The 11,567-nt window shown below is 50.1% G+C and overlaps 1 protein-coding gene across 1 annotated transcript; it reads right to left on the bottom strand.

Annotated features, from left to right (window-relative positions):
* Positions 1-1,077: 1,077 nt before the first annotated feature.
* On the bottom strand, positions 1,078-11,083 carry LOC120226780 (keratin, type II cytoskeletal 75). The gene is made up of 9 exons (XM_039224946.1): positions 10,586-11,083; positions 9,859-10,073; positions 8,649-8,709; positions 8,203-8,298; positions 7,192-7,356; positions 5,198-5,323; positions 4,845-5,065; positions 3,438-3,472; positions 1,078-1,316 (listed from the first exon to the last, which is right to left on the bottom strand). The coding sequence occupies exons 1-9, from the start codon at positions 11,081-11,083 to the stop codon at positions 1,078-1,080; spliced, it is 1,656 nt and encodes a 551-aa protein (XP_039080877.1).
* Between the last annotated feature and the right edge of the window lie 484 nt (positions 11,084-11,567).

The following is an 11,567-nucleotide window of genomic DNA, read 5'->3' as shown; positions in this document are numbered from 1 at the left end:
CCTTGCTCCTACCAGCCTTAGTGTGGTCCCTGGAGCCCACTTCCTCCAAGCCCACATGGGCCATCCCCACTCTGGGTGAAGCTGGGCTCAGGCCTTATGGGAGCGGCTCAGGAGACTAAACTCAGGAATGTGGGAGCTTCCTGGATGTCTCACTGCTGCCTGCAATTATGGGCCTAAATGGCTCCTCTGTATGGTGAAAGCACTGCCCCCAGGGCTGACTTTTAACTCCTCTCCTGGCCTGTTATTTCTCTGCTCAGGTCTGCAAGTTTGAAGCTGTCAGGGAACAATCAGCCCCTTTGCTGGAGGAGAGCTGGGCCACCCACCCTACGTCAGTGTCCTCAGAAAACAGTCTGGTTTTGGGAGGGATGGTATTGCCCCGAATAACATACAGAGTGGGGAGGATGGACACAGCTTCTTCCCAGGCGCTTGGGCTTCTCAAAGAAGGCATCCCGGCAAGAGGTGGGATGTGGGCGGAAAGGCCAGGAAGGAGTCTAGCCAGTCAGTGCTCCCTCCATCCCACCCCAGCTCCCGAGTCCACCATGTTCAGTTCTGAGGGAAGTGGGGAAGGTCTGGTGTGCACTGGGTACTGCATCTCCATTCCAAACAGAGAGGGCTGGACACCAGACACATTCCACATGCATTTAATAGACACATTCCAAGGAGGGGATGTGTCTCACTCCTAGCAGGCAGCTCATAAGCACCATGAGACAGGTGGGGCTGACACCCCGGCATTGAGATGGCCTGGAAAACACTGACTCCCTAACCCTGCATCTGGGAGGAGGAAGGAAGAGCTGAAGTGGGGGAGGTGTCTGCAAGATAAGCTGAATACGAATCTTGAAGGAGGGTGGGCAGTGGCACACGGAGGAACAGGAACACGGTGGGGCCTGCCAGGAGGGCAGAGGCTGGCTTAAGTTGGGGAATGGGGTTTACCCAGGCTTCCTTCCCAGCATCACAGGCGGGGCTTGTGGAGGGGAGAAGAGGGAGAAGGACCCAGGTATCCTGTCTGCAAGTGCAGGCAGGCCAGGTCAGCAAGCAGGCAGGCTTCAGGGCAGGGGTGAGGGAGCAGGGTGGCTGCACTTAATGCTTGTAGCTCTTCCGGCTGGAAGATGTGGTGGAGACAAACTTGACACTGGAGCCACTGCCCCCGAGGCCCCGGCTGCTACTGGCACTGAAGCTGGAGCCACCCAGGCCTGTACCCAGGTTGTGCCCAGTGCTGGTGGTGAAGGAGTAGCTGCTGCCCCCACCGAGACCCAGGCTTCCACCTCCGGTGCTACTGCCGCCGCCATAGCCGCTGGAAACAGTGGAGGTGACCACAGCTGCCAGACAGAAGAGAGGAGACACTGTCAGAATCAAGGGCAGGAAAGAAGACACCTTGAGCGTCAGGGCTTGTGCCCTTAAGTCTGTGAGGGTAAGGGGGTGGGGATGGGGTTGTCTGGTCAGGTAGCTGTCTACCTCCTTCCAATTTCCCTGCTCACTTGGTGAGATCTCTGTCCTATGCTTGGCCTCATTTTCCCTGGGCTGTAATGCTAGGCAGATTCCTAGTCTGGAATGGCTTCCTGCCTCCCCTCTGCTACTGGTGCCTTACTTTTTCTTCCAGAACTTAATGGAGATTTTTCTCTTCCAGGCAGCTATTCTGGTTCACTTGCTTTCCCCTTTGATCCCATCACATTCCCCTGTCCCTCTGTCCCCATCTCTCTCTGTGGGCCTGGCTCTGATGTCTCCCTTCTTCCCAAGTGGAATGTACATGCCTCCCTTAGTGTCCTCAGTCCCCACACCCTGAATCCCAGAGTGGGGCTGGAGTCATGTTGATAGACCAAGAGACAGATGACCCACTGGCCAGCCATTTCTGCTCCCATTCTACCCCCAACCTGTCTTTCCCTAACTTTTATAACCACTCATCACCTTCAATGTTTAGTACCCTACTTGGGGCTCTTCAGAACAGAAACTGAAATAAAAATGGACTCTGTTATGGAATGAATTGTGTCCTCCAAAAAAATATGTTGAAGTCTTAATCCCCAACACCTGTGAATGCAATCTGATTTGGAAATGGGACCTGGATGGAATCAAGTTAAGAGAAAATCATCAGGGAGGGCCCTACCCCAATATGACTGGTGTCCTTATAAGAAGAAGAAAGGAGTCCAAGTGAAGGCAGACACATAGAGAAAGGGCCAGCTGATCACAGAAACAGCATCAGAATGATGCAGGGCAAGGAACACCAAGAGTTGACGGCCACCTCCGGAAGCTAGAAAGAGGTGAGGAAGGAGCCCCCTACAGGTGTCAGAGAGAGCAAGGCTTTGCTGATGCCTCAGTGTTGAGTTGCTAGACTACAGAGCCACGAGACACTACATTTCTGCTTTAAGTCACCCAGTTTGTGGTACTGTGTTGTGGCCCTAGATAACAAACAGAGACTTTCAGGTACTTTCAAGAGAAAGGAAACTTTAGAGTTTACACCATTCATCCCCAAAACTGGCTTTGAGGGTCTCTGGAGCCAGTAGACAAGGATATCAGTGAGGGAGGACCCCTGGATAGTGTAGATGGCTATGCCTTCTAGAATCATTGGTTAATATAATCGTTGCTTTGTGAATCCCACACCAATGAAAACCATATCCACTCATAAGCTTAAAAGTCATCTCTGTTGGCCTCACGATGCCTGCACTGAACTCCGTGAATGACTGCTCTTCACAGTGCTGGGCCGTTCCCGCTTGCCAACACCCCTCCTTATTCCTGAACATGAACAAGGGCACCCAAATGCCCTGTCTTATGTGCTCTCACTGCCTTGGAAAACCTTGATAACCTTCTATTGTTATGCTCTGCAGAGTATAACTGAGCAGTAGGGATTCTCCCCACCCTCTCCTGGGAAGGGGCTGCCATATGGCAAAGCCCTTGGGCCCAACGTGAAGGCTCCCTCTGAAGGCTGAGGGCAGACCAGGGTTTCATAAGTCCTGTCCACACTGAATGCTCATCTCTGACCTGCACTCCCAGCAAGAAAGGTGTGGAATCCTGGGAGGTGGCGGGTGGAAGCTGTGTGTCTTCTAAACCCATGCAAAGAGGTTAGACTAGGGACGTTAAAGACTCTTGCTTAAAAGAAAAAATTCCAGGGGTGCTGAGTGGCTCAGTCAGTTAAGTGGTTTCAGCTCAGGTCATTATCCCTTGGTTCAGGAGTTCAGCCCCAAACTGGGCTCTCTGATGTCAGTGGGGAGCCCACTTTGAATCCTCTGTCTTCCTCTCTCCTCTCCTCCCCACCTTGAGTGCTCTCACACACTCTCTCTTAAAAAATAAAAAAGACTACCAATATGGCTCTCATTTTAACAAATGTGACTCAGTTCGTGGAGTCCCCTCCAATGCCACATGCATGCCCTCCACCCTTCCACCCAATGCCACCTCCCCTGTCTCCAACCACATGCACACCAAATGACACAAGAAGATATCGTACTCACAGATGTTAACTGGAGAAACACCCTCTCCACTCAGCCTGATTGGGAGGAAGGGGGAGAAGGAAGGTTACTATTATCTCCAGCAGCTTATTGGCATTTGAGACAACATTTTTGCAATTAAGTGCATTAAAAAACCCTTTATTATTTTTATTGCACAAGTGATGGAGGTTGAACTTATTTAAATGCTAGTAGTATTAAAAATAATAATCTAATGAATGAAATAATGTGGAGTTTGAGGCTCCTAGGAGTAAAACCTGTAATCTCAGAGACACATTTTTTGGTTCAAACCAGGTAGACACCTGGAGAAAATTAAAGCTAATCATACAATAGTGTCAGTTGGAAAGGCAGGGCTTGTTAAGGAACAAGGAGATTTCTCTCTCAACAATGGACTGTTGTCATGCACTGGGCAGTGCTGAGGTGATTATAGGTGTGGAGAGGAGTCTGAGTCATAAACATAACAATAACAATAATCAGCCTATTATTGTAGCAAGTATAGTAATTTTGTTTTACATGCTAAGGACAGAACTGACATTCATTCATAAACACACACTTAGCACATTAAAAGGAACTGTTAGCTACATTAGGCAGTTTAATTCTCTCAATGACCCCATTAAGTAGGTATTATGATCTCAGTTTGATGGATAGGGAAATGGAAGCTCAGAGAGGTTGATTAAGTTGCCCAGGACCACAGAGCTAGATTTGAAGCCAGACTCATTTGGGTCCAAAGCCCATATCTTCAGCCACGAAACTGAGTGATTGCTAAGATTATTTGAACACTTGTTGTGTACCGTTCCTCATTCCAAAAACGTCATGTGCATTTCCTTATTTCAACCATCTGAATAACATGAGATAGAAACTATATTTATCCTCATTTTACAGGTGAGGAATGGAAAGGTAAAGTAATCTGCCCACGGTCACACAGCTGGTAATTGGCAGAGCACAAAGCTCCCCCTGAGCTTTGGGGTTCCGATGATTTGGTCTCTTTATTCCAACACTGAAGAAATTGAGAACCAGAAAAGCGATACTGACTTCCCCAAGGTTATGCAGCTAGTTCGTGGTAGGCCTGTATGTCCGGATCCTGGGACAATTTATTCTCAGCCCAGAGCCTTTCACTCCACATATCCAGACCTGCTACACACCCCAATTTCTCCTTTGATAGAATTTGGTTACCTAGGACGTGATCAGATCCTAGAATTCTATGGGGTTCTCAAAACATTTGTACTTCAAATAAGGGCACTTAATAATGAATTACTGGCCTGGAAAGAAATTATGCCTGTTTTTTTTTTTCTTTCTCATAGCCCATTTCCACCTGCAATTTGCTCCCTTTGCCAGAAGAGGAGGGGGCCACAGCAACCCTGGCCCCTAGGAATGCTCCAGCAGCTGGAAAGAGCAGGTGCATCTGCCCCTCACCTGCATTCCTCGCCCTCCAGCAGCTTGCGGTAGGTGGCGATCTCCACGTCCAGAGCCAGCTTCACGTTCATGAGCTCCTGGTACTCCCTCAGCAGCCGGGCCATGTCCTGCTTGGCCTTCTGCAGCGCCTCTTCTAGCTCTACTAGCTTGGCTCGTGCATCCTTGAGGGCCAGCTCTCCACGCTGTTCTGCGTCAGCAATGGCCGTTTGCAGGCTGGAACACTGTAAGAAAAGGAGGAAGCCGTGAGCTTTACGGACAGCCCCTGGAAGTGTGGGCAGGAGTCCTAGAAGATTGGCAGAATGATTTGGGAGAAATGAGTGTGCAAGGGGCTCTAAGTTCTGCCCCAACTCCACCTGCTTCTTGACGCTGTCGATCTCAGCTCTCAGCCTCTGGATCACCCGGTTCATCTCCGAGATCTCTTGCTTGGTGTTGCGGAGATCATCCCCGTGCCGGCCCGCCGTGACTTGCAGCTCCTCGTACTGATGGAATTAAAGCAGACTCAGTCGCTTCATCAAATGCCTGGGCTGGGCATTCCCTGTGTGCACAGCCTGGCTCTCAGTGCCACCAGCAGGCCTACCCATTCACTGATCATTCGCCCATTCCCTCACTCATTCATTTGGGTGCTATTTCTTAGGCACATCTACTTGCCAGGCATGTGCTAGGCTCTGGGAATATCAAGGAGAGCATAATCAGACCCTTGCTCACAGTTTATTGGGGGAGAGAGACATTAATTAAATTGGCATATTATTGAATTGATATTTCCAAACTGGGATAAAGTTCCCCTTTGGAAATGAACAGGGGGTGTAACAAAAAAATCTGACCCAGATATGGTAGTTGTAAGGATGGGGCCAGGGAAGTCCTTCCAATGATGAGGGTGCTCAAGCTGTGTGTTGAAAGATAGGAAGGAGTGACCTAAGTCACAGGCTGGGAGAGAACATTCCAGACAGGGGAAATAGTCTGTGTGAAGACCCTGAAGCAGGAAGGAGCATGGTGAGCTCTAGGAACGGGAAGGCAACTTGGTCACTTTACTGGAGGATTTCAGTCACGGGGCGTACATCCAGACCAATGTGACCATGAATTTGGGTAGCCCTCCAGATGTCAGTGCTGGGGGAGGGGTGTGCTGCAGGGATTCTTTGTTGGATGGAGCTGGGCTGGGGGCACAGTTCTGAAGACTTTGTAACAAAGTCTCTCATTGCAGGGAGCTCTCCATCTGGTAGCTCATACCCAGGGTGCACTCATTTAGGAGAAACAAACACCCCTTGTTTTCTTGCCCACACCTTTCCCAAGGAGAAGAGCCCCTGATGGAATGAAGATCTGTTGGGCTTTGAAAGTGCTACGTGGCCCAGCTGCTCTGTTTCTAGATACACACTGTTAAAGGGAACTTTGTGGCCCCACCCACAGAGAATTGTTTACTGTAAATTTCAACTACTCTAAACTTCAACTTAAATGCATCCCGCCTCCACTCGCTGTCTGTCTCTGCCTCCACACTGTGCATCCTGGCCACCTGCCACCCTCTCCTTTCCTACCACGTTGCAGTGATAGGGGCTAAAGCACAGTGTGCGGCCAAGGATGGAAGCCACGTGCAAGTGAGCAGCTGAGCCTGAAAAGGATCTGGATTTGGCAGGGAGTTGATCTCATGGATCGGGCTATCCAGTCTACTATACCCTCCAAAGTCAAATCTTCTTCTAGCCATCTGTGACTTTGGACAGTAGCTCTCTGTGGTCTTCGCATTCCCCTTCTTCCTGATACATCCTCTCTTCTTGGCAAAGTCCTCATTTGTGCCTTCTGGCCTCACAGGTCTGCTTGTTCAGCCTTAAATACCATCCCCATCCTTGACAATCTATTGTCCCTGGATGCTTCCAAACAGACTGAAGACCCACCTCTTCTTGGAGGCTGTTTACTAACATGGTCTTTTCTCTTCCTTGACCCCCCTCCCATTTATTTCATGGTATCTCAGACCAGAAATGAACTGTTTGCAGTTTACTTAGTTACAACTCTGTAATCCTGCTTGATATATACGTGTTGAATAAATAAGCCATTTAGAAATAGCTTTATGACTATTTCTTGGGTGTCTTGGAGTCTCATCCAGCCCCAACCACATCATAAGTGATGTGGGGATGATGGCTGTCCTCAGCACCCAACATTGCCTGACCACATATTAATGTGTATGTTTGGATTTCCATATGCATTTCAGGTGGACTTTGCATAGCATCAGACACTTCTGGCACATTGAAAGAAACAGAAATGCTCACGTATTTCCTGAGGCTTGCGATTAATGGTTAGATGCCTACTGGGGGCTTCTGATAACACTAGTCCTGGAACCTATCATAGAGGTTCCCACACTCACCTTGGTCTGGTACCAGGACTCAGCCTCGGCCTGGCTGCGGTTGGCGATGTCCTCATACTGGGCCTTGACCTCAGCGATGATGCTGTCCAAGTCAAGGCTGCGATTGTTGTCCATGGACAGGACCACAGATGTGTCACTGACCTGGGTCTGCATCTGGGACAGCTCCTGCAGAGCCAGTAAACTCAGCATCACCAGGGCATGAAAAGGAGGGATCATGAAATCACACAACTGACTATCCATCTAGGTCAGGAGTCCCTTCTTTGGCATCCCTGGGAGAGATTCTTCCAACCCTTCCTTGGGCACTCACAGCCATTTAGGGACTCCCATGCCAATCTCTGAGAAGTTTCTGGATCACAGATCAGTGTGATGGGGGTGTGTCCCCCAGCATAGCTTCTCAAGACCTACCTGTGTGTTTTCCTTGGGTATGAAGGGTGTATCAATGTTCTCTGGTCCAAATTATACTGAGCTGAATATGACATGCTGATTGATATGCTAGCATAAAAGGTTTCTTTAGGACAGAGTGAGTTTTTGGACCTTGTTACCCCCCTGTACAGTATGACTTAATCACCCCTACTTCTCTCTCCCCTTCAAAGACCCAGGTCTCTGCCTTCACAGTAGCAGTGCCCAGAATGAGGCATCTTCAGAGGGCAAGGAGCACCCCAACCAATGAGCTGAGGGGCAGTTTACCTTTTTGAACTTTCCTGGGAGGGGAAAGAGACAGGTGGGTCTTAATTCCTTGGGAATGCTACCCAGGGACCTGGGATTCAAGAATCAGCACTACTATTTTGCTATGCTGTGGTGTGGAGGTTTGAAGCCTCAGAGCTGGGGTAGGATTTAATATGGCAAGATTTCAAGCAGTTCTTCCACGTCCCCACAATCACCCAAGCCCCATCTTGGAACCTCTGGGGCAAGATGCTGGGTGGTGTCCCTATATAGATAACATCCTCTGCAGCACCTTTTTCCTTTGAGGCTCCAGACCTAGGAGGGACAAAAAGATTTGCAGGCTCTTACTGCCTCAAAGAGCATCCGTAAGAAGTTGATCTCGTCTGTCAGAGAGTTGACCTTGGCTTCCAGTTCCACCTTGTTCATGTAGGCCGAGTCCACATCCTAGAACAAAAGCACAGGATCCTTCTCTGACACCATGGCCCCAAGCAGTGACTCCAGAAGTTAGATGGACTTCTCCCTGGCCCTTCAGTTGGATTTGAACAAACTCTGAGTCTGAGGTTTGGGGTTGGGGTGGGTGATTGCAGAGAATGGGGGCTTGAGTTCCCTGAGCTAACAGAAACCCAAGTAGAGTCAGTGGGACCATAAATACAGAGGGAGCCTTTTGGCAGATTTGAGCTCTCCAGATACTGTCAAGGGTTATGTGACATTTCTTGGGAGTCCCAAAGGTTGAGTCACCCCATACTTCAAGATTCAGTTTTGAATCTTTTCCATTGAGTGACTTTTCCACCTACCTTCTTCAGGGCCACAAACTCATTCTCAGCAGCAGTGCGCTTGTTAATTTCATCCTCATACCTGTAGGCACAGAGGAGAGGGGGCGTGATGTTGAGCAAGTGTTCTATTGAATTCTTACAGTCTGCAATCTTCCCTTGCTTCTGGTGTAGCAAGAGTTAAGAGACATCTAAGCCTTTCCAGCTCTTCCATTGACCTGTGTGTGACTTCAGGTGATTCACTTAACCTCTATTTCTCCCTCTATAAAAGGGGAATCATTTCTTCTGCCAGAATTTTTTTTCTTTTTTCTTTTTTAAGACTAGAAGGTGAGCATGGAACTTGTAGGAATAGAAATATGTACTTATACAACTCCAACATCTTAGAGATGCATAATTACAATCATTAAAAAAATTTGTGGGCTAGGGGTGCCTGGGTGGCTCAGTTGGTTGACTGTCTGCCTCTTGATTTTGGCTCAGATCATGATCCCAGGGTTGTGGGATCGAGCCCCATTTTGGGTTCTGCACTGAGCATGGAGTATGCTTAAGATTCTCTCTTCTCTCTCCCTTTGCCCGTGCTTCCCAGTTTACTCTGTCTCTCTCTCTCTAAAGAAAACAATACTTAATTTTATGGGGTAAAGTTTGTCTGTTCAGGAAACTGTTCTGGCATATTCTGATGTATTTTCACTGAACCTCAGAGCAGCTGTGTGAGCAGTATGCTTTTAGTAAGTAGGAGTAGCTCCACCTCAGAAACCAAGGTTAAGCCAGCTAAAGGGTTAGGGAGGACCATCCCTTTTTGTTGGATACCTCAGGTACTGCAGCCTGGATGATGGCCAGTGAAATTTTGCCTCCCGTAGGAGGACTGCCTTGTTTACACTCAAGCATTTGCCCTGGAAATGCACCATTTCAATAGTAGAGCCTATGTCCAGCAGAGCTAAAGAATATTTTGACTGTGAAATATTATTATGCTTTCCAGAGTAGCAATGTTGTGTTAGATGATGCAGATATCCCTTTGTGGTCATGTGGACAGATTAAAATAGGCTTCTTGTTAACACTGACGCAAGAGATGAGCGTCCCTTTGTTCTCCTCCACCAGGCTGTCTTCATCTCACGGGATATTGACTGCTGTTCCAAATCTCCCTGCTGGCACTGGCATTTGCTCCCTTGCACCTAGCTGGTCCTTATAAAAAGGAGTCCTGGGATGACTGTGTGTGACCAGGAGCCCATCTCCCACTTACCTGACTTTGAAATCTTCCACGATATCCTGCATATTCCTCAGCTCAGCGTCCAGCCTGCCCCTCTCAGTGGTGACGCTGTCCAGCTGCCGGCGGAGGTCATTGATGTAGGCTTCAAAGAAGGGCTCCAGGTTCTGCCTCACAGTCTTGGAGCCCTGCTCTTGAAGGAGCTCCCACTTGGTCTCCAAGACCTTGTTCTGTTGCTCCAGAAACCGCACCTGGAGGGAGGGAGCATGAAATCTTGAGAAACTGGGGAGGCAGAGCCAGACACTGCAGTTAATAAGGGAGAGAAGAAAAATACACTTTTCACCTGATACCCATCTGTCAGCTATATAACTGACATCTCCAAATCGAAATGAGAAAGCCCTTGCAGCTACCTGCACAGTTCTCTGGGACTTCCGTAGCATTGGTGTGCTCGGCTCAGAGGTCTCTTTAGAGACTCTACTCTTGGGTTGAGGGGTCTGGACAACACTTGCTCTGGGTTAGGTTAGTTTGCTCAGTGGAAACTCTTGTGGAGAACAAGTTAACTCTTCCCTCAGTGTTGGCTGAACCAGCCGGTGGCTCCCAGGGGAGGATGAGGGAAAGTTCCACAAAGACCTGCAGAGCAATCTGGCCCCACTTGCAAGGGACTTGTCCAGTGGATGGTTCTTCCACAGGGCTCCTGGTGGGGGCCTGTCCGAGAGCTCCTGCTGCCCCAAACCAATGGCACGGATACAGCTCCCCGGCTCACCTTGTCGATGAACGAGGCGAACTTGTTATTGAGGGTCTTGATCTGCTCCCTCTCCTCTTTCCTCACCCGCTGGATGGAGGGGTCGATTTGTAGGTTGAGGGGAGTCAGGAGGCTCTGGTTGACCGTGACCTCTTGGATGCCTCCAGCCGGGCAGACGGGGAAGCCCGAGGCCCCATAGCCTCCTCCGGCTCCGCCTCCATAGGCAAACCCACTGCTGACCCCAAACCCACTGCTGGCCCTGCCGCCAAAGCCACTCCGGAAGCTGCCGCCGCACCCCCCGATGGAGACCCGTCTGGTGCCCCCCAGGTTGTAGAGGCTGCGGCTCCCGAAGCCGACCCCAGCGCTGCTCATCCTTCCCAGCCCCGCGCTGCCTCCCGTGGAGCGGGCCACGGAGACGGAGCTGAAGCGGGAGCGGCCGGTGGCAGGGGTGGTGGCCGAGGCCGTGCTGAAGCCCCTGCGGCTGCTGGTCTGGAAGGTGATGCTGGACTGCCTGGACATGGTGGCTGAGCGAGGCTGGCGAGGAGAGCTCTCGACACGAGTGCGCGTGAAAGGGGATGGAGAAGACGGGGCATCTGGGGAGCCTCGGGCCGTCTGGGCTTTTATGGGTCTTGGGGAGGGGCGGGTGCTGCTGATGGAGGCCTCTGATGGCATCCCCCAGGCATTCGCCAGCCCTGAGCTCACCCTCAGCGCCCCTTGGAAAATGGCGTCAAGGCCACTGGTTGGTTCCCTGGCATCCCTCCCCCACGTGGAAACTGCTTTCCAAGTCGCAACTTGATCAGCAGACGAATGAGAGGCACGGTAATTGCTTTCAGTCATGTCCTAATCATGCATCTCCTAATGGGCTTTAAAAACACCACATCATTTCTAAACCGCTTTCTTAGGCCTGGGACCCACTCCCTCCTGTGCAAACACTGTGTGTCAAAACAAGCGACTGCGATTCTCCTTCCCCGTTTCCCAGGCCTTCTTCCTTGGCTGCGCTTCC

Source organism: Hyaena hyaena, unplaced genomic scaffold (genome assembly GCF_003009895.1).
Source record: "Hyaena hyaena isolate Hyena2069 unplaced genomic scaffold, ASM300989v1 scaffold_1851, whole genome shotgun sequence".
NCBI classification, from domain to species: Eukaryota; Metazoa; Chordata; class Mammalia; order Carnivora; family Hyaenidae; genus Hyaena; species Hyaena hyaena.
Note: the sequence above shows the minus strand (reverse complement) of the source record. Positions and strands in the feature narration are given on the sequence as shown.

Excerpts from the sequence above, each read along its gene's own strand:
- LOC120226780 (XM_039224946.1), bottom strand. The coding sequence starts at position 11,083 with ATGTCCAGGCAGTCCAGCATCACCTTCCAGACCAGCAGCCGCAGGGGC. Across the intron at positions 7,357-8,202 it reads TACGGATGCTCTTTGAGGCA|GAGCTGTCCCAGATGCAGAC; the intron begins GTAAGAGCCTGC and ends CTGGCTCTGCAG. Across the intron at positions 5,066-5,197 it reads TCGACAGCGTCAAGAAGCAG|TGTTCCAGCCTGCAAACGGC; the intron begins GTGGAGTTGGGG and ends CTTTTCTTACAG.